The sequence below is a fragment of the Mustela putorius genome, unplaced genomic scaffold (genome assembly GCF_011764305.1).
Source record: "Mustela putorius furo isolate JIRA1106 unplaced genomic scaffold, ASM1176430v1.1 tig00000992_pilon_pilon_pilon, whole genome shotgun sequence".
In the NCBI taxonomy this organism is placed as follows: Eukaryota; Metazoa; Chordata; class Mammalia; order Carnivora; family Mustelidae; genus Mustela; species Mustela putorius.
In genome coordinates, this window is record NW_025421526.1 from 3,764,531 (window position 1) to 3,783,702 (window position 19,172).

Below are 19,172 nucleotides of genomic sequence, written 5' to 3' on the forward strand. Positions count from 1 at the left end.
AACATTTTCTTATCAGAGCAACGGTAGTTCCTTAACACATGAAATTTCGGCAAGGACAACTTCAAAGGGCAGAGGTGAAACTCTGAAATACCTGAAATGTCATTCAGTTTCTGGAAAGTGCTAAGTGCCAGGGATGAAGCATCCTGGTGCTGAGGAAGCTTACTGAAGTACAGCAGGCTCTGACTGGTTAGGGCTGGTCTAAAACGCACCGTCGACGGCTCTGCCAGAGGCTGCTACTGATACCCCGCAGCCGAACCGAGTAGCGGCAGGTGCCCTCCCGGCCCCAGAGACACCTGCTCGGCAAGAGCCGACACTGTTGCCACCGGGTACTCACCATACTGTCGAACTCGACAGAACCCACTATCCGTGACACCTCGTCAAACTCCTCGGGAGACATGGGGAGCAGGTTGTCTGTGGTCTGAAGTCGAGAGGGATGACTAAAATGGAGAGAGAAGAAAAGGACATGTTAACACTGAGATCGCGCACATGGGGGTGCCAGCTTGGACATTTCGTCTTCGGCCTGTGACGGAATTGTCACTGGAGATCTTTACTTTGGCTCAGGGCATCTGCTCGTGCACGACACTTGGAAAAGTACAGTTTGCAGGAGGTTCCTGTCCCCAGCCCAGCCCCTTGGGAAACGTCCAGGACTCTAGAGATGTGAGTGAGAAGTAGCCAGACTTGGGACCTGCGCCGCTCCTGCCTGGTTAAAGGTGCGGGCGAGCACGGACAGCGTGTCACCCTGCGAGGCCGATACCTCGGGGCCGAGGCTGGCCAAGAAGCTCCAAGCTTCCAAGCTCCGGAAGAATGTCTGGGGAGTCCCTCATCCCTACCTTGAGGTTTGTATGCAGATAAAGCTGCTCCAGAGTGTTTTTACATGAAGGCTACATCCATTCACCCCAAGACAGTGCTGCGGGCCAAATAACTGACAATGACTTTTCCAAATTTTTTTCTACCCTTTATAAAATGAAACAACAAAATAAAAGCAAGCGAAAAAAATGTATCTCAATCACCACTTTGGCCTTTCCTCCATTGAAAAGAACTACTTTCCCACTGTGATCCATTTTTGTTCATTTTATTTATACTTTTTCAAAATATCAGTTGGGGGGATACTTAAATACAACTTTGGGTGGTGGTGGTGGTGTTTAGGGTTTTGGGGGTTTTTCTGTTTGTTTGTTTGTTTTGTTTGTTTTTTATAAAGGCAGTAAAATTCTGATAGGCAGTGGCACCAGGATCTCTAGTTAGGATCTTTCCAACAAAGTCCAACTTTGGTGGCGGCAGCAGCAATTACAGTGAGAAGGCAGGAGCGGGGCTGGCCTGTGGTTTTTAAACATGGCTCTCTTCTGTGTTCACTTACACTTCAGACACAGAAATCAACTCTGTCTTGATGTATCCAGTTCCTTTAGGGCCATCGAGTTCCATTGGTTCTGGGGCTAGAAGCAAACACATCAGGTACAACTTTCTGTTAGCAGGGTTTACCCAAGGACAGAGGATCAATGTTCTCTTTGATCAGAATTTTACTGTTTGCCCTAACAGTCAGGTTAGGGTCCTGTAGCTTTATGGGGCTGTGACTTCCCTGCCTGGATCACCTCAAATTCTGGTGGGAATGCAGAAGCAACCTAGAGGGAAAGGCGAGGAGCTCAGGACAGAAGTCAAGCTGCAGGCTCTCTCCTTCCCAGGACTGAAATCCCACATAAGCTGGAGCATGAAATGTGCAGCTTTATCTAGGTTAGTGGTTCTAGCCTGGCTGGTATGATATACATGGCTGGCAGGGTAAAGCTAGCAGCATCTTCTTCCCAAAGCAACTGTGTGGATATTGAGATTTCTGGTTCTGGAACATAAAAAACTCTGTTGGCATGTTCCAAACCAGAGCACCTAATGTGAAAGTTCTCAAATACATCTGGTAAAGACAAAGAAGCAGGAGACCTGTTCTAAGCTCAGGACTACTCTTAACAACAATCACTAGGAATAATATGATCTCATAAACTAATCAGATCACCCTAAATGAACAGTTTTGCTTCTCCTGGGCCTTAGTTTTCCCAATTTTAACAGGAACAGGCTGGTATAAATTAGTTGGCCATGGTATTCACGCCTTTTACCACTCTGCATGTGGAAAAATAACATAATAAATACACAAGACCAGAAATGGATTTTGTCAACACTCCTAAAACACCAAATTCCTGTTCATTTCTTACTGTCTGTATCAGGCCAAATAACATGTTATATTTCAGCTACGCTGGTTTATACCATCTTTAGAAAGCCTGTTTACAGTGATTCAAAAGAAAGTGGGGAGTTAATGCCACAGCAAGGGTGAAGCTTGTGCAGGCGCCATGCACCCCCAGGAAGCCAAGGGCTGTGTGTGTTATTAAACCCCGGCTCCAGCAAACCTGTGGACAGTGAAGAAGTAAGAACCTCCTCATACCAGGAATGAGCGAACTGCACTTTTACTCATAAGGGCGGTGACCATTCACTCCCCCACCTACCTTCCTTTGGCCTGGAGTAGTATTTCCCAAAGGCATGGTCTTTATCAATATTCGGATACAGATACTTCAGGGGATTCTCTGGAATATTTTCAGCAGCCATAACCTTGTAATTGCGAATAATGTCAGGGAAAGTAACAGCAGAAAGTTCTTTCTTTGTGTAGGGCTCAACGGCATGGAAGTGAGGTTCTAAAAAAGAAGAAGATCCAAGTAAGTCCCATGGACTAATCCCAAAACAACAGAGAAGAAAAGCAAAACATTGCAGAGTTCATGGATTTGAGCAAACCCAATAAGAACTAATCATGATATAGGACTTATAACACAGTGTGTTGCTTCATTTCTGAATAAATTAGAATCCTTTCTGAGAAACAAGAAACATAAAGGCACTGCAACAACACTGCCCTTGTCGTTATTTGCTGAGATTGGTAAACCTGGCAATAAGAGGTTTATTAAACATCTTCAGTAGCCTGCATCTTCAATGATGTCCCCACCTGTGGGCAGCTAGAGAAATACTAACTGGATCTTCTTGGCTCAAGCCACAGATTAAGTTAATAAAAAATAAGCTCACTCTCCAGTTGCTTTTCTTTTCAGACTGAAGACTGTAATTTTTTACTAAAATAATGCAATACCCAGAAACCAATTTTTTAAACAAAAAAAGGATCCTACTTGCTACTTTTTCTTCTAATCCTTAATGCAATAAACCCCTTTAATTTACTCATGGTCTTACTCCCAGATGTCATCTGAATGCTGCCTCCTGACTGACCTAGAAGCTCACTTTTGGGTGCACACATTCCTGAGGCTGCCGTTCGCATGCTCCGGGGACTCTGCCCTAATGTGCAGGCTGCCAGCATCCCAGAGATCTGGAGCTGGTGTTGCCCCGCCTAAGCTTTCTGGATGCCAAGGACCTCAGCTCTGCCTCCGGCTTGGCTGGCTCCATCGCTCATTTAGCTCGGGAAAGGTACTACTGGAGAAGATGGACAAGGCCGCTTCTAACATCTACTGCCTATCCTCGGCCCTGATTCCAGCCTTCCTCAATTTTCATTAGGAGAAAAATAAAAATAGGGGTGCCTGGGTGGCTCAGTGGGTTAAACCTCTGCCTGTGGCTCAGGTCAGGGTCTCAGGGTCCTGGGATGGAGCCCCACATTGGGCTCTGGGCTCAGCAGGGAGCCTGCTTCCCCCTTTCTCTCTGCCTGCCTCTCTGACTACTTGTGATCTCCGTCTGTCAAATAAATAAACAAAATCTTTAAGTAAAAAAAAAAATTAAAAAAAAATAGAACTGAAGTATGCCCCATTTTTTTTTAAACAAATGAATTTTTTTTAAAAATTATTTTTATTTAGGTATTTGACAGACAGAGATCACAAGTAGGCAGAGAGGCAGGCAGAGAGAGAGAGAGAGAAGGAAGCAGGCTCCCTGCTGAGCAGACAGCCAGATGCAGGGCTTGATCCCAAGACCCTGAGATCATGACCTGAGCGCAAGGCAGAGGCTTAATCCACTGAGCCACCCAGGCGCCCCAGTATGCCCCATTTTTGCACCTGTCCCCTGAAGGCAGGAAAGTCACTGGGTTCCCTCAGCACGCCTAGAGTGCAAACTGAGAGTAAGTGCGGAAAGGACCCTATCTAACATCTCTCCACAGCTCGGCCTTCTCCCCGGACCCTACTCCAGGGTGCGGTGGTGCTGGGCGTCTTTCCGCTGCAAACTCATTTGAGGAAGAGCAAACCCCGGACAGAACAAAGCCAGACTTGACCCTGCTAGGTTTGCATGCAGGGTCAGGGCCGGGTCGGGGGCCAAGGGCCGTGCGGGGTGTGCAGGACCCCTGACCCGGAGCATGCCGGGGGGGGGCGGGGGGGCGTGCCTCCAGGTGGGCCTCCCCGCGTGGCCCTGGGGGCACAACGTGCCTGGAGGACACAACGTGGGTGTCCTCCCCGAACTGCGAGGGAGCCACGCGGACGCACGTCCTCGCCCTACAGGTAGCGGGCGGGACAGAAAGAGCAGCGCTCGGCCTCGTCTGTTTCTCACCCGTCACTTCCACCCGGGCAGTGACCCACGAATATTCCTGGTGACTTATCACACCCTCTTGGCGACGCTCAGGGGGTGGGTTTGACAGCCACCTGGCTGTGACCTCACCGCGGCTGCTCCGGGGGCCCGAGGGAGAGGGGCCCGTGGGGCACGCATGCGCGCAGGCTCACCTCCTCCGTTCTGCGGGCGCTCCACCCACGTGAACGTGATGGCGCCTTCACGGCAGCTTTCGCTGAAGCGCAGCAGGAACGTCCCGGGTTGCTGGTCCTTCAGCAGCGCGCGCTCCCGCTCCTTGCTGATGAAGCCCACGATACACCTGCGTGGGGACAGAGAAAGAGGTGCTCTGAGCGACGCCTCGGAAACCAGATCGACTGTGGAGAGCCGACAGAAGAACCGGGGTGAAAATGTGGAGCCCGTCTGAGGTGCGGGAAATCGCCCGCTTCGCCACTTCCGGTAGCGCTTCGCCACTTCCGGTAGCGCTTGGCCTGTGTCTGTGTCTGTGGAAGTCCCAGCCCGTGATCCGCACATGCAAGGGGATGCTGCGGATGGTCCGTATGGACCCGCCACGTAAGGGCCCGGCGTGTCTGCTTGAGGACCATTTGTTTCCCGCGATTTTTAAAGGCCCTGAAAATGTCCGAGTTCCTGCACGTTTCGTACGGGAGACGAAGGCTCGGACAATGTCCTTCCACGTTCTGGTAAGTTAAAGCCTTTGCTGAAACAGCAGCTGACCCTGGTAAGTCAGGTAAAAACCACTGACTGAGGTCAAAAGGGTTTTCTTCCTTCCTAGTGGCAATACAGTTAATCAGTGCTTAAGCTTTTGTTCAATCAGTGAATGCACGAATGACACTCAAAAAATCCCGTTTAAGTGTTGAAAATACATATCTATAGATTATGAAAGTGTAAGTTTAATCTGATGAGGTTCCACTATCATGAAGCCCCAACAGGACAGCCCGGAAGCATCCATTCCTGTGAGACACTCACAGGTCTTGTCCAATTGTGAGGCCTGTCCAGGTCAGGTGGGTCTCCAGCTTGCAGTAAGGGAGCCTGTGCTAAAATTACGTTTAAAAAATAAATTGATCGATGGCCCTTACCCATCATTCCAGAGAGAGAGCAGGTGTTTTTTAATGAGTTCAAGGATGCTTTCAATCCAAAGCCAGAAGGGAAAATTTTTATCATTTATGTTTTCCTGCAAGTATACAAATGCACACATTAGGAACAAAGAAATTCAAAATAGTGACTTACCATGCCTCTTCCTGCCATCGGATTTTAATTCGGAAAGCGTGAAGAGCTGCCAAAATTAACATCACCCCCACTAAGCCGCCCCTCCCCTTACGCAGACACCATGCTAGCTCGCTGTCTCAGGCCACCCTCTGCTTCCCTCTCTAAACTGTAGTGAACTAGCCAGGGAATGACTTCCAGGGTGAATCACAGAACAGAAGCTGCCCTCCTGCTAGTAAAATCCAGTAGCGTGAGCTTGTCAGCACTGCCCGGCCACTCCAGAGGGGTCTTAGTATTCCCTCCAACTGGTCCCTCTGCTGGAGCAGGCTTGGGGAAACTCATCAGGCCCATCGGGCCGTCCAAGCCGGCACAGACCACGCATTTCTCATGCTAAATGCTGCCAGGCAAGGGACTGTGTGGGTAAACGGAACGCTCATTTCAGATAGAAAGAATGTTATCACACACACAGGCGCTTCCTGTCAGACTCACACTTGGAGACTGACCTTCTGCACTGGAGGAAAGTAAACAACCTGCCCCCGGGTTTCCACAGGCCGGGGCAAACATGCCAAAATAAGCACAAAGATAAGTAACTACCACAGCAAACAACAGGAGAACCTCAACAGAGAGCGAGAACTCAGAGCGTAGAAAACCCAGACAGTACCCACCTTACAGAACCTTGTCCATGGAATGAGACCATCAGGGCCAGCATTAGGACCTAACCAAATAAAAATAAGCTTTTTCAGGAAACAGAAATGGACTCTGAAGCTTTTCTTAGACTGGCTAACCAAGATGGCTCTTGTATATCCTCTCAAAGAGCTAATACCCAGAAGAGAAAGACTATGTACATGGTTGATACTCTGAGACACACTGATGCTAATTAATTGTACTTTCTGGAGAAGCCTTCATTTGGTCCCTGTCTATGCAGTATCATCTCCCGGGGCCACCACCTCCTTCCTCAGCACGCTTCTCTCCCACAGGTCCTTCGGAGCTTTCTCAAGCTTCAAACTAAGACCAAGATCACCCCTAGGTGATCTATTTCACTGACATTTGACTGTCCAAGCTTATTTTGGATATTATTTGGGTATTTGCCTCAGCCTTTCTCCAAAGAGGACATGGGCTGAGGGAGGCCAATATAGATCAAAAGCCAAGTGGGAGACATGACAGAGGGGAAGGAGGCTGAGGGGTTCTCCACTTCACAAATTAAAGCAGCCTAGGCCATCAAAAGTGTGAGCCTGTCATCTCTCTTTGGAGAGAACCACAAATAAGCCATTATAGGCAAAAAAGATCTGTCTTAATTCTCACCAAATAAGGAGATGGGATGAGGTGATTTCTTACATCCTATTAAATGGTTTAAGAGCCCTACTGTGACAGCTATGTGGCCACAAGAAGACATACTGAGCTACTTGGTTAGGAGGAGGCTTCTGGTGTTTGCAATATACACAATTCTTCATATAGAAAGCAAATTTAGGGGGAAAAAAGTTGCCTGTGGATTTTTAAAGAAATAGTTCAGATAACTCTCATTCATTGAAGATTGGGGCTAGTTGGTCTTTGATTTCCTTATGTGGAAGACTAATAAATCCATGACATTAGCTATTGAAGAGGAATTCTCTATCATGGCCTGGACCCTGAGACAAGAGCCTTGGGTGTACCCTATGGAGTAGGTGGCTCCAGGACCTTACTTATTTTCACTATGCTGAGGACTTACTTTTTTCTCATTTTTAGGTTAATAAGACTTCATTTTTCTCATCAAGGAACTTCTTTCAGCCACAACTAATATATTTTACATAATTCAAAAATATTTCCCTTAGAACCTGCTCAGTAATGTTAATAAGAAATAATCGGGAAATGATTCTTTTTAGTTTTTTTTTTTAATTAAAAAATTTCACCTACTTCTGAAGTGAGCTATATATAATTCTCATTCAGCTGTAACAAGCTGCAGCTGGGAAAGCCAACCAACTCTTTTTTTTTTTTTTTTTTTTTTTAAAGATTTTATTTATTTATTTGACAGACAGAGATCACAAGTAGGCAGAGAGGCAGGTAGAGAGAGAGAAGGAAGCAGGCTCCCTGCTGAGCAGAGAGCCCGATGTGGGGCTCGATCCCAGGACCCTGGGAACATGACCTGAGCTGAAGGCAGAGGCGTTAACCCACTGAGCCACCCAGGAGCCCCCCAACTCTTTTTTTTTAAACACTCTTCTACCTTGATCAAAATAGAGCAAAGAGGAGAAAGGAGTAAGTCGAGATATCCTTATGAATTTAAATTTTCTTATATGGAGAAAGTTCCTACCGAGTAGTTTCTCTCCGAGCATGTTGAGCTGGTCCACATTGAGACCTCTTTTGGTGACAGAAGAAAACTGCCAGCTGAGTACCTCCGAGAGCTGAGACCATCGTGCACAAGGTGGGTTCAAGAAGAAGGACAGATTCTAGAGAAAAAAATACCCAAAAGCTTAGACAGTCGGTCCCAATTAAGGCCCTCAGACCCAGATCTGTCCTGAAGTTCAGTTCTAGTTTCTGTGACACACACAAGTTTTCACAGAAGAGAAACACAGTTGATTCTCGTTATTTGGAGGTTCACATTCGTGAATGCAATCTACTCATGCTAAGTTACTTTAACCCATAAATGGCTCCTCGTGGCACTTCTGGAGTCATCTGTGGACACCACGAATAGAGCGGTGAAAGACTGGGGTCACCCGACATGGATGTTTCCAGGAGAGTCAGACCACGCAACTGCCTTCTTGTTTCAGCTCTCATACCACAAGCAAGTGTCCTTTGCCTTTTGGGTTTTTTTCAGTTCTTTAAAAATTTCATTTTTAAAATGGTTGCAAGGATAGCACTTCGGTGCCGCCTGATGTTCCTAAGTGCAAGATGGCTGCCACGCACCTCACGGAGCAAATACAAGCGCTTAGATGCACTTCATTCAGGCATGAGCTACAGTGCTGCTGGCCTGAGCTCAATGTGAATGCAAAAACAGATGCGTTAGATAAGTCATCTTTAAACAGAAGCATACATAAACAAGGCCACGTATCGACAGGTCCAGTAGCCATCATTCAGTGTTCAAAGTGACTTTCAAGAATGTAAGTGCAAAAAAAAAGCAAAACAAAAAAGAAAGAAAAAGAAAAGAATGTAAGTGCAGGAAATAATGAGAATCAGCTGTACTTAACAGTGAGCATGCAGACTTAAGAACGGAGCGTGCTGATTTAGCAGATATATACACTTTCTTAAGAAAAGCAATAAATCAACTCCTCCACAGTAAAAGTTATAGGAAATCTACTGCCTGAGCTTATTCCTACAGAAGGAAAACCGCAATTCTCATTTCTAATACATATAGGTGCTTCCCTTTTCCAGAATTACTGAAGATCCTTAACAAAAGCACTTGTTATGTCACTTTTCTCTCTACTTCTAGCCCTGAGGGGTGCTGTGAGATGTGCAGAAACCACACGATGGTTAGCGCCTGAGCAAAAGGAGATGAGTTTTCCATACCCGGGGTTCTGTCACCAGCATGTTGTACCACAGGATGGAGGCCCAACCACTCGGCAGCTGGCTGACATTGGAGATCACCACAACGGGCAGAGAGGTCGTCTAAAAATGATAAAGACCTTGAAATCATTCGAATCACAGAAGTATCACCTGAAGACCACTGTGTAGCCTTAAATCTGAGCAAAGGGTGATTTGCAAATTTGCACGTATTTTATATTTGAACACTAAAAATGGAAAGTTAACTTTTGTCCATAGCTTATTTTTCATTCTACCATTCAATTAAGAAATAAGTCTCCTTGCCTCATGTAATAGTTTAACATACGACACCTCAACTAGGATATTTAGTTTGCAGCTTTTTAAAGCTGAATTCAGTTCTCTAGCTTCCTGAACAATTCAGTTAACATCAAGATAGTATTAGCTGAGAAAGATCATCCTTTTTAGCAATTAAGTCAATATGTCTAGAACAAAAACTGAGAAATAAAAATAAAATTTCCCAGGTCTGAACCATGTATGTCTCACCTCGAGGTCAATGACCAAACCAGGCTGGCACAGCTGGGTCTCAAAACTGAGGGAGTGAAGCTCCTCAGTAACGATGAGAGGGCCCTTCAAAGAGAGATAGGGAAAAAAAAAAAAAAAGGAATACAGTGATTCAGTTACACATCCTGCAACTTTCAGGGGCCTCATAAGGACTAAAAAGGGCTGCAGAGAGCCTGACTGCCAACCAGCCAAAGGCAATTCAGAAAAAAATTCCCATTTTCACCAGTGTACCCCAGGTTCAATTATTGTATCTCCGTGTTCTCTTAAGGACAAGATTTCTGAAACCCTGGCCTGGGTTACAGATTAACAGTAAGAAATGTCAGTAGGGAAACAGAAGCTTCTCATGGGTTTCTTGGTAACGAGAAGCTTCCTGGCTCTCAGCCGCCCTGCCTGCTGCCCCATCCAGCTCTAACCCCGGGCGAACCGGCGAAGCAGACACGTGTTCCAGGTGGGATTAGTTACTGGAAGGGCTGAACTGCATAAGCCTGGCAGGTCAGAAAGTCCCCGGTGTAGAAATATAATAGTTTTCTAAGTGGCTTTATACACATTTTCCCCTGGGAGCACCACAGCAACTGAGAACAGGAGAGAAGGAGCTGCTCTCTCTGCTCACAGGAGCGGAGCCGGGAGGTCACGGTGAGAGTGAAGTACAAAACCAGGGCTAAGCGGTGTGTGTCTGCATGGCCCTGGGCGGTGTCTGTCCCACTCTTCCACACAACCTCTGTTGGGTGTGGTTGCAAGGAGCGCCTGCTACGTGGGCACAAAGCATGAAATCGTTCCAAACCAAACCAACTCCAGACATTCTGTCCTCTGTCCACAGTTCAGTTTTTAATGCATTACAGTGACTGTAAAAAGGGAACTGTCAGAACCACGCTGCCTCTGGGTAGGGAACGCAGGTGTGAGAAAACCCTCTTGCCACGCTTCAGTTTTCAGCACGGCAGTCCCCAAACCAGCCTCTATTCCAGCTCACACAGTAATTCCCGTGTACCCTTAGCTACATCCTACAAACTTCCGGGATCACTTTCTTTGCATGTGAGATGTGAGATGTGAGTAGCACGGGAGCCTCCTGGGAGGGCCCAGCGACGTCGTGTGCGAAATCATCTGACAAACAGAAAGTGTGAAGGCAGTGGGTTTTTACTGTTATCACAGATACACTGTGTCTCAGAGCTCATCCTCTCCCCTGCAGGAGAGGACCCCTCTTTGAGGTGCAGCGGCCCTGAGCCAACCTGCCTGGACACACCTGCCTCTTAGAGACCATTCAAAACAGAGGAGGACTCACCTCGTTAGTTCTGGTGCCAGCATTTTTCTGTTCCTTCAGTTGCTACAGAATAAGAAACCACCTTAGTAAACGGCATGATAATGCTCACAGTTGCTATTTTCATCTACAAATCAGATCGAAGTCACGGTTTAGAAAGAATAAAGGATGTGAAATGATTTTCAGAATGCAGAGCAAGACATGAAATGACCCCTGTGTGGGCTCCTAAGCCTAAGTGCCCCTTTCCAGCACCCTGACACCATGCAGACACACGTGACCATGGAAGGATCCCAGGGAATCACAGCCTGCTCCCTTCCCCCGCCCCGTGCAAGCTTTTCTGAATGATCCCCCTTAACTTTCATTAACTGCTTCATCCCCGCCCCCACCCCGCTCAGGGCACAGCTAAGCCTGCCCTCAAGAGGGCTTCAATCCCTGAGGTTTTAATGGAAGCATTCTGGAGCTCTGAGAGCAGCTCTGGGCACTGTGCGACTCCCACGTCTGGACCGAGGCTCTCCTATAAGGTCTAGCTTCACGAACTATCAATTTGCCGGCTTATGGAACTGTTGCCAGTGTCCCTAACTGCAGGTTCCAGCCCAGGGAGCACACCAGGGTCAGGGGCAACATGTCAGAACCACCTCACAGAGGCAGGCAAAAGGCACTTAAAATTCCCTGCAGGATTTCTGTGGCTTGGCGGAATGGGCCAACTCTGCTGGAGACAAAGCGGTGGGGGCAGTGGTCGGGGGCAAGACCGCCAGGAAGGAGAAAGTGAATAATGGGCCAAGGAGAGACTCTGGGGGCCTGCCACACCTGGAGCAGGGAGAAGGAGCAGGCAGGATGTGGGGGCAATGACCAGTGATCACTGAGGTCGCAGAGGCACCAGGCACAGGTCACTCATATGTACACTGGGTTATGGAGTGTTTTGCTGAGATGGCTGTGGCCCAGCAAGTATCTCTGGAGAAGATGCCGGCAGAGCACGGCACAGAACGGGCCTGAGGTAGGGGGGAGGAAGGAAGATTCAGCGTGAAGTCAGCAGCCACACACTCTAGAAAGCCTTCTCCAGGGGTGCGTCCACATCGCACAGCGAACCGGGTTCCACTCCAAGGAAAATGGGTCCTATTAAGCCACACACAACCCACAGAAACAGGAAAGCTTGTCTCCTACCAGGTGCCGGAACTCCGCCGCCAGACTCCCATTGGTGGACTCCTCCATGTTCATCACTTTCGTGTGCGTGCCCAAAATGTTGAACTTCCTGAATCTAGACAATACAGAGCAGAAATACTTAAAAGGCTTGGAACTTCTAAACAAACACAGTAAAATCTAGTACAAGGTGCTTGACGTACCCTTTTACTGTATTCCTCTCATTCACATCTCTGAAAAAGAAACATACACATATATATATAAAATCATGTATGTGCATTTAAATTTTGAGATGAGCTTTAACAAAAATCTAGAAATATACAATAGAGTAAAAGACCATACAAAATCTACACCTGTGGGCTTTCTGTCCTTCCACTCCTGGCCCCCCAGCCCCCAATCGACCCACACGAGCTCTGCCAAGGATTGCTGAGTGACCTTGGGCAAATAAACCATCGGGCCTCACATGTCTCGCTTGTAAGATGTGGTGCTACCGGCGCCCACCTTGCAGGACACGGGGAGTGGTGAGCTAAGCCACGGGTGCAAGGGCACGAGCGCACCCCCCGCAGACATAAATAAGCTGCACTTCTGGCTGTTTCCTGAGTAGTCGCCTGCCTTGTGTGAGGCCCCAAGCTAAGAGAGAGCCGTTGCAGCTGTGTGATTAGTGAACTTCCAGCGTGACAGCTAAATCCTTTTTTAGTCTCTCTGATCCTTAATGCTTTTATGAAAGGACCAGAATAGTCAATTATTTGGGGGAAGCAGTCAAGTTTAAGTTTTAAATCTGAGGTTCAATCTCAAGCAGCCTGGCCTCTAGCATCAATGCCGTGCTGACTCTGTCACGTCTGGGCTCCCAGGTACCTGGGCCAGGGACCTTTCCTAGCTCAATGAGAAGCTCAGCATTGCTGTGAATGACAATCACCATTAGCTATGTGAGTGACCAACTGCCCCCATTTCAGGGGCGGGGGTGGTGGTGGCGCAGAACTTAAAGAAAAAGGAACAGCATGATAGTGCCTCATCAGAGCTAAGAAGAAAACCCAGAGTGGAACAGAGAGAAAGGACGAAAGAGCAGTAACAAACCAAAGGAGAGACAGAGCACAGTGTAACAGCCACAACATCTGCCTCTTTTCCTTTCAAGAGATATTAGTGTATTTCCCTGTCCCTGGAACCTTCCAGGTGACTCTGACTGGGATTTGCCCACAGAATGGTCGGGAGGGATGCCGCACAAGCTCCAAGTCTCACCCCCGCACGCATCACACGTGGCTATTCTTACCCACCCGGAATGCCGTCCCCATGCAAAAAAGCCCAGGTTAGCCCCTTGAAAGGAACCCCACAGAGAAGGGCCCAGTTATCCCAGCCAGGACCTCAGACACTGGACACTCCCCGCAACAATCAAGCTGATCCAGACCAGAAAGACCACCTACAGCCCACAGAATAAGAGAAATAAGCTTTTGGGTTTTAAGCCTGATGTTTTAGGGTGATGTGTTAAGCACCAAAAGCTGCCACACAGAGAAACCGCAGCTGATGGCAGGAAAGACAAAGGCGCAGAGCACAGCGAACAATAGCGTTAGAGAGCAGAAAGACAAAACCCTGGAGGAAAATGACTTGGATCATCATAAATGGTTTTGAAACTTGTTAAACGAGTACGTTACACACACAAAAAAGCATTAAAAATATCAAGGGGTGGGGGCAGCTGGGTGGCTCAGTGGTTAAAGCCTCCGCCTTCGACTCAGGTCATGATCTTAGGGTCCTGGGATGGAGCCCCGCATCGGGCTCTCTGCTCAGGAGGGAGCCTGCTTCCCTCCCCACCCCCCGCCTGCCTCTCTGCCTACCTGTGATCTCTGTCTGTCAAATAAAAAATAAATAAAATCTTAACAAAAAAAAAAAAAAAGCAAGGGGTGGGGCGGGGTGGGAGCCAGTGGTTAGTTCAAGACTAGTCCAGGTCTAGTGTCCAAGGGCAAATGGGATAGGACTACTCCGTTTAGACCCCCGTGAGAACTTCTGCCCACTCCGGGTCCCTGCTGTCAAGACAAGGGTGGATCCAGCAGGCCCCACAAAGTCTCTGCAAAATGCTGTCAGCTGCGTTCCATAAACAACCCACAATGGCCACAGAATCACTGCATGAGACAGTCCTCAGCCTGGTGCACGCCCAAGGGCCCCTCCTCTTCGAGGCTGGCCTAGGAGGAAGGAGAGGCAGCAGGCCAGGCCTGGTGCTTCGAGACTTGATCAGTACAAGCTCACAGGCATAAAACGCCCATTCTTCCGTTTGTTTATAGTCTGAGAAGGCACCGGCTTGTTGCTATCAGTTCTGGGGGAGGCTCCCAGAGTCCAGAATGGGAGCCATCAATTTAAACCTCCTGCAGTCACGCAGAAATAGCCCCAGCACATCAGTCCATGTCTGGTTAACAAAACCAGCATCTCGATAGTGTGTGTATCTTAGATAATATAAGATATCTTACTTATCAAATAAGACTTTGACTTTCAAATTATAATTCAGCTCTTGCAATTTCACCAGCAGTCTGCAAAGAAAAATAAAAGTCATTATTACTTTAAAAATTATCTATTACAGTCTATTTATTATGCCAACTCCCTACGGGTGGCCATGTCAATAATCTCTGCTCCCTCCAGTTATTACAAAAAATAGCATCGACATCCATATACGTCTACTGGGATTTTTTCTAAGTGCATTTGCAGCATAAATTCCCACCAAATGTGAGTGAGGGTCCCTGCTTCCCTATATAGCCCTATATATGCCAACACTGGGGTCTATCAAAACTTCTACTTTGAGACAATTATATGGGCAAAAAAGTAGCAAATGTACTTTTTACTAAAACTTGTTATCTAATGTTTGTTCTGTTGAGAAAAAAAAAATAACTCTGACCCATAATGAGGAAAGAGAGGGTAGCATCTATGGTCATTCCAGGTGGTGTGGAAAGACAACGGAAAGACTGCAGATGTGCAAGTGTCTTCTCTGAGGAGCTGGAGACCTCCAGCAGAAGCCCCTCACTGGTCCGCTCCACTTACTGGCGCAGGCGGATGGGACTGCGCTCCTAGTGCCCCTTCTAGCGGTGGGTCCTCGGCCCCCGCGGGTCCTCGGGTGTGATGCTGAAACACCAGCAGCCAGGGAACCTCACCGGGACCTAACTGAGCGGCACCCCAGGAGCAAGGACTATGGCCAGCTCTTCGGAGCCCAGCTGCTCACCAGGAGAAGAATAGCTAAAGAAATTTGCTATTTGACAGAGAAAGGACAGCCCTAAGTTCTCACATGGAAACACTTCTGCAATTTATAATCACAGAGAAAAACGTATAGCAGAACCTTAGTTTTTAAAACTAAAATCCTGCGGCTAATATTACGTATGTGTGTATCTTTGTATGAAAATATATGTATATATACACACACACACGCAACTGTATTTATTTCCGTATTTGTGTAGACATGGAGAGAATTCTGGGAGGGAGGACTGCCACTAGGCTGTTTGCCACAGTGATCTACAGATATTTAGATCACAGACAACTCTGGAACACTGAGGAAAGCTCCGACCCCATTCACCAGAAAAACCAGTCACGAGTCCATGTTCTCGCACACATATGGTCTCGGGGCTATGTGAAGCCCAGGTTACCAGCTTGTTCTCAGGAGGGCACAAAACTGCTGGGAACTTCTGCATCTACTAGATGCAGTTCTGCCCTTTCGAATTCCTGTTTACAGTGAATGCACATGACATTTACAGGGGGGAATCGTGTGTGCGTGTGTGTACATAAATATCTGTTACATTTCTATTTCTTTTAATAGAAAAGATGGACTCTTAGATATTCTAAATAAGAATTCACATCGAAATGCCTACTGTACCACTGCTTCCTCTAAGTACCCTCCGCGACAGTGTGGTGTAGCAGGGGAGGATGCACACTTGAAGGTGCAGGGTTTCTGTCTCATCTTGGTTACCTCAACTTCACGGTGAACTGGACCCCGGTCTTCAAGACCAGCGGCCTCTGAGGATGAGTTGGCATGCAAGGCTGTCTTTCCACCACAAATGAGCTGTAAATTCCAAGCAAAGTGCAGATTAGCATTTCCATTAAGGCTGATGCAGTACCAACAGGAGGGGGGTTAGAGGGCATAGCCGTCCCACATCTGCACTCCACATGAGATCAGAGTGTGACCTGTGACACCTCTGACAAGCAAAACCCTGAGTTGCACGAATTTGCAAATTTGCACATTTTCACTGTGGCGATTGCTTCGCAATAGATACAAGTTCAGATTATTATGTCCTACACCTGAACCTGATGAATGTGGTTTGCCAATCACATCTCAATTTAAAAATAAAAATAAACAAAAAAAAATAATAAAAAGAAATTTCACTATAGTTGAAAATGAACCGTGTAACACATTGCTTGCTACCATAATTTGAAATGGATATTTCAGGATCCTCTGGAAAATTGTACTTCTAGTAAGACAGTCTGGTAATACTTACTATCTAATAAACACTTCCAAATATGCATTTTCATTTTAAAAAAGATCACATTTGCATTCCAAAACCCAAGGAAATAAATATCCTTGCTATTTCAAAATACAGCACTGAGGTATTGCTGTCTGGACATGAGCCACAGGGAACCAAGGATATTCTTTTATTATGTCACATTAGCACACACACACACAGAAATTGCAGTGTGAACTTTATCCTTCTACCCAGTGCATTTATCTACGAAGCATACTTGGAACAACTGCCCATGAACAAGGCACTGCACAAGGTCCTTGTGGGGGATAACAGAGGACAAAGGCACATCTCTGTCTTCCAAGAACTTCCAGTTCATGTCACAGATGACAGAAATCCACACACAATTACATAATGAATCCAGAATGGGAGAAGAACAAAGACAGCCAGGCAGATCCAGAAGGGAGCTAACATGTTTGGGAACTCTGGGAAGATTTCACGACAAGACACAAGCTGAAACCTCCAGGAGCTTACAATGTTGAGATGAGGTTCACAGAAGGTGGCTGTGGGGCAGAGGATACAGGAGAGGCACGGCAAAGTGACTGGAGTTGGTGCAGACGAGGTCTGCCTGGAAATGAGGTGTGTGGGGAAGCTCATCCTGGAGCGGTCAGCTGGGGCCAGGCTGGGGAGTTGGGGCCCAAGTGTCCAGCTGAAAGGCTCCGCCTGGATGAGCAGGTGACAAAGAGCCAGGCTGGACACTGCTTGGGGAAGCACAGCATCACAGGGGCTGAGAAGGGACATGTTTGGGAAGTGACTGCATGAGTTCAGCAAGACGATCTGAGAGCCTGAAACACATGGGGCCTTGGAGTGGGAAGGAGGGGACAAACCGCCCCAGGACAGACTGGCAGGTCTCGGCACAGACTGGCCCCCAGAGAGGGAGCAGTAGAATGGGTGAGTTACCAGGCTGGCCGGCCACGAGAACGAAGAGCCGCAGAGCGGACGGTACGGACAAGGCATTTAGGAAGAGGTGACCACCCTAAAACAACTTACACAACGTATTAAACTTTTAAGTGACCTGAATCACGGTGAAATTTCCCCCCAGTAAAATAACTGCAGAACGTGCAAGCGAGTCCCCTCAATCACCTCTGAATGAGCTGCTGGAAAAGGCTGAAGGTGCGGTCCCACAGGCCTTGTTTGTTTTTTGTGATAGGGTCGTGTTCATAGGTGTATTTCTGTTCCAGCTCCTCGAGCTTTTTCAGCTGCTGACGCACCTGCTGCAGACTCTCCGCAACTATGGTGAACCTGGGAAAGGACGAGATGCGGGGCCTCGATCAGAAGCTGCCTCCAGGCCACCGGCCTGCAGGGAATGTGGAAACCGGCGAGTGGTTTCCCCGGAGAACACCTGACGTTATCCACGCGGCCACTCTCTGCACAGAGAACAAGGTTCACGTCGCCATTACAGAGTATTGTGTGGGAGGAAGAAATCAACAGATTTCAGCCCAGACCTGCGGAGGTGGGGCCTGCTGGAGACCTGTGACTTCTGCTGACCTGCACGATGACTGGGACTTAAAGGGACAGGCAGGGAGGGCAGAGGACACAGCAAAGGAGATGCTGTGATGGGTGATGCGGGAGGCAGCGAGGGGCCGTGCAGGTTGTGTATCAGGACACGAGGAGCAAGAGAACAGCTTGGAAGCTGGGGAAGCCGCACGGTGAGGGAACGACAGGCCGGGGTCAGGAGGAGGAGAGGGAAGGAAGGTTACCGTTTTACTGAACCGAAAGAAGGCGGCAAAAGCGCTCGGTCTAGGCACTCAAAATGTAAACCACGGAGGAAACTCGTGATTGCTTTCAGGTCCCTCGTTCCTCCCAGTGAAGGGCCTGTGAGCCGAGTCAGGCTGTGCGACTGCGGCTTGACTACCTGGTGTGGTAACAGAGGAAGATCTCCCAGTGAACACATCTCCTCCGCTTCACGGTTTCACTTCCTGAATCCAGTTCCAAGCACCAAGGAGCAGCCCTTAGCCATGAAAGGAGAGGCGGGCTGATGGCAGCGGGCGAGTTCCCGGGGATCCTAACTGGGGCTTCCCAACTTCCTTCAAACCATGGCACACATGCGAACACGACAAATGACCACAAGGGGGCTCCGGACAGCCCAGGACTTCCCTAGACAGCAAGAGAGGTTTGGGGGCCCGGGCGGGGGATGGGGGGTGTCAGTGGTTCTCAAGGCCCGTTATGGGGGCTACACTGGGCTGGGAAGTTCTGTTCTGACAGAAATTTGGAGTACAAGCAGGCAACCCACAGAATACAAATGAATGGCTAAGTATTAATTGTGAATTGAAAAAAAAAAAAAGCCATTCAGAGAACCTGCTGAGATCTGTGGTCTTTGGGCGCTCGGGAACTGTTGCAGGCCGCCCTCCCCTCACCCCCACTCTGACCCACCACTGCCACCCGCTCTGGTCTGTCGGCCCTCCCCTGGACGACACGAGCGTGCTCACGGTCACCTGGCTGGCCTTTCTGTCTCTATATCCTCCAGACTGCGGCCAGAGTAACCCAAGTCAAACAAACAAAAAACCCGAGAAGTGACCCTGCACTTGAACCAAAAGCCCCGCCAGGCCCATCGGCGCGCACTGGATGAAGTCCTGTTC

At 48.1% G+C, this 19,172-nt stretch overlaps 1 protein-coding gene across 4 annotated transcripts in view; it reads right to left on the minus strand.

The window, feature by feature from the left end:
• The window catches only part of STAT1 (signal transducer and activator of transcription 1), a 45,963-nt gene that overhangs the window by 9,502 nt on the left and 17,289 nt on the right, over positions 1–19,172 (minus strand). For all 4 annotated transcript variants that reach the window (XR_006608511.1, XM_013061864.2, XM_045086510.1 and 1 more), the window contains 15 exons: positions 17,677–17,835; positions 16,047–16,139; positions 14,566–14,625; positions 12,316–12,345; positions 12,137–12,230; positions 11,000–11,041; positions 9,706–9,789; positions 9,190–9,288; positions 7,997–8,132; positions 6,378–6,427; positions 5,586–5,680; positions 4,665–4,810; positions 2,481–2,666; positions 1,355–1,430; positions 335–437 (listed from right to left, as the gene is read on the minus strand). Coding sequence is in view for 3 of the 4 variants with exons in the window: in XM_013061864.2 (XP_012917318.1) it covers positions 335–437; positions 1,355–1,430; positions 2,481–2,666; positions 4,665–4,810; positions 5,586–5,680; positions 6,378–6,427; positions 7,997–8,132; positions 9,190–9,288; positions 9,706–9,789; positions 11,000–11,041; positions 12,137–12,230; positions 12,316–12,345; positions 14,566–14,625; positions 16,047–16,139; positions 17,677–17,835 (1,453 nt within the window). In the remaining variant the exon portion in view is untranslated. The remainder of the gene's footprint in view (positions 1–334; positions 438–1,354; positions 1,431–2,480; positions 2,667–4,664; positions 4,811–5,585; positions 5,681–6,377; positions 6,428–7,996; positions 8,133–9,189; positions 9,289–9,705; positions 9,790–10,999; positions 11,042–12,136; positions 12,231–12,315; positions 12,346–14,565; positions 14,626–16,046; positions 16,140–17,676; positions 17,836–19,172) is intronic.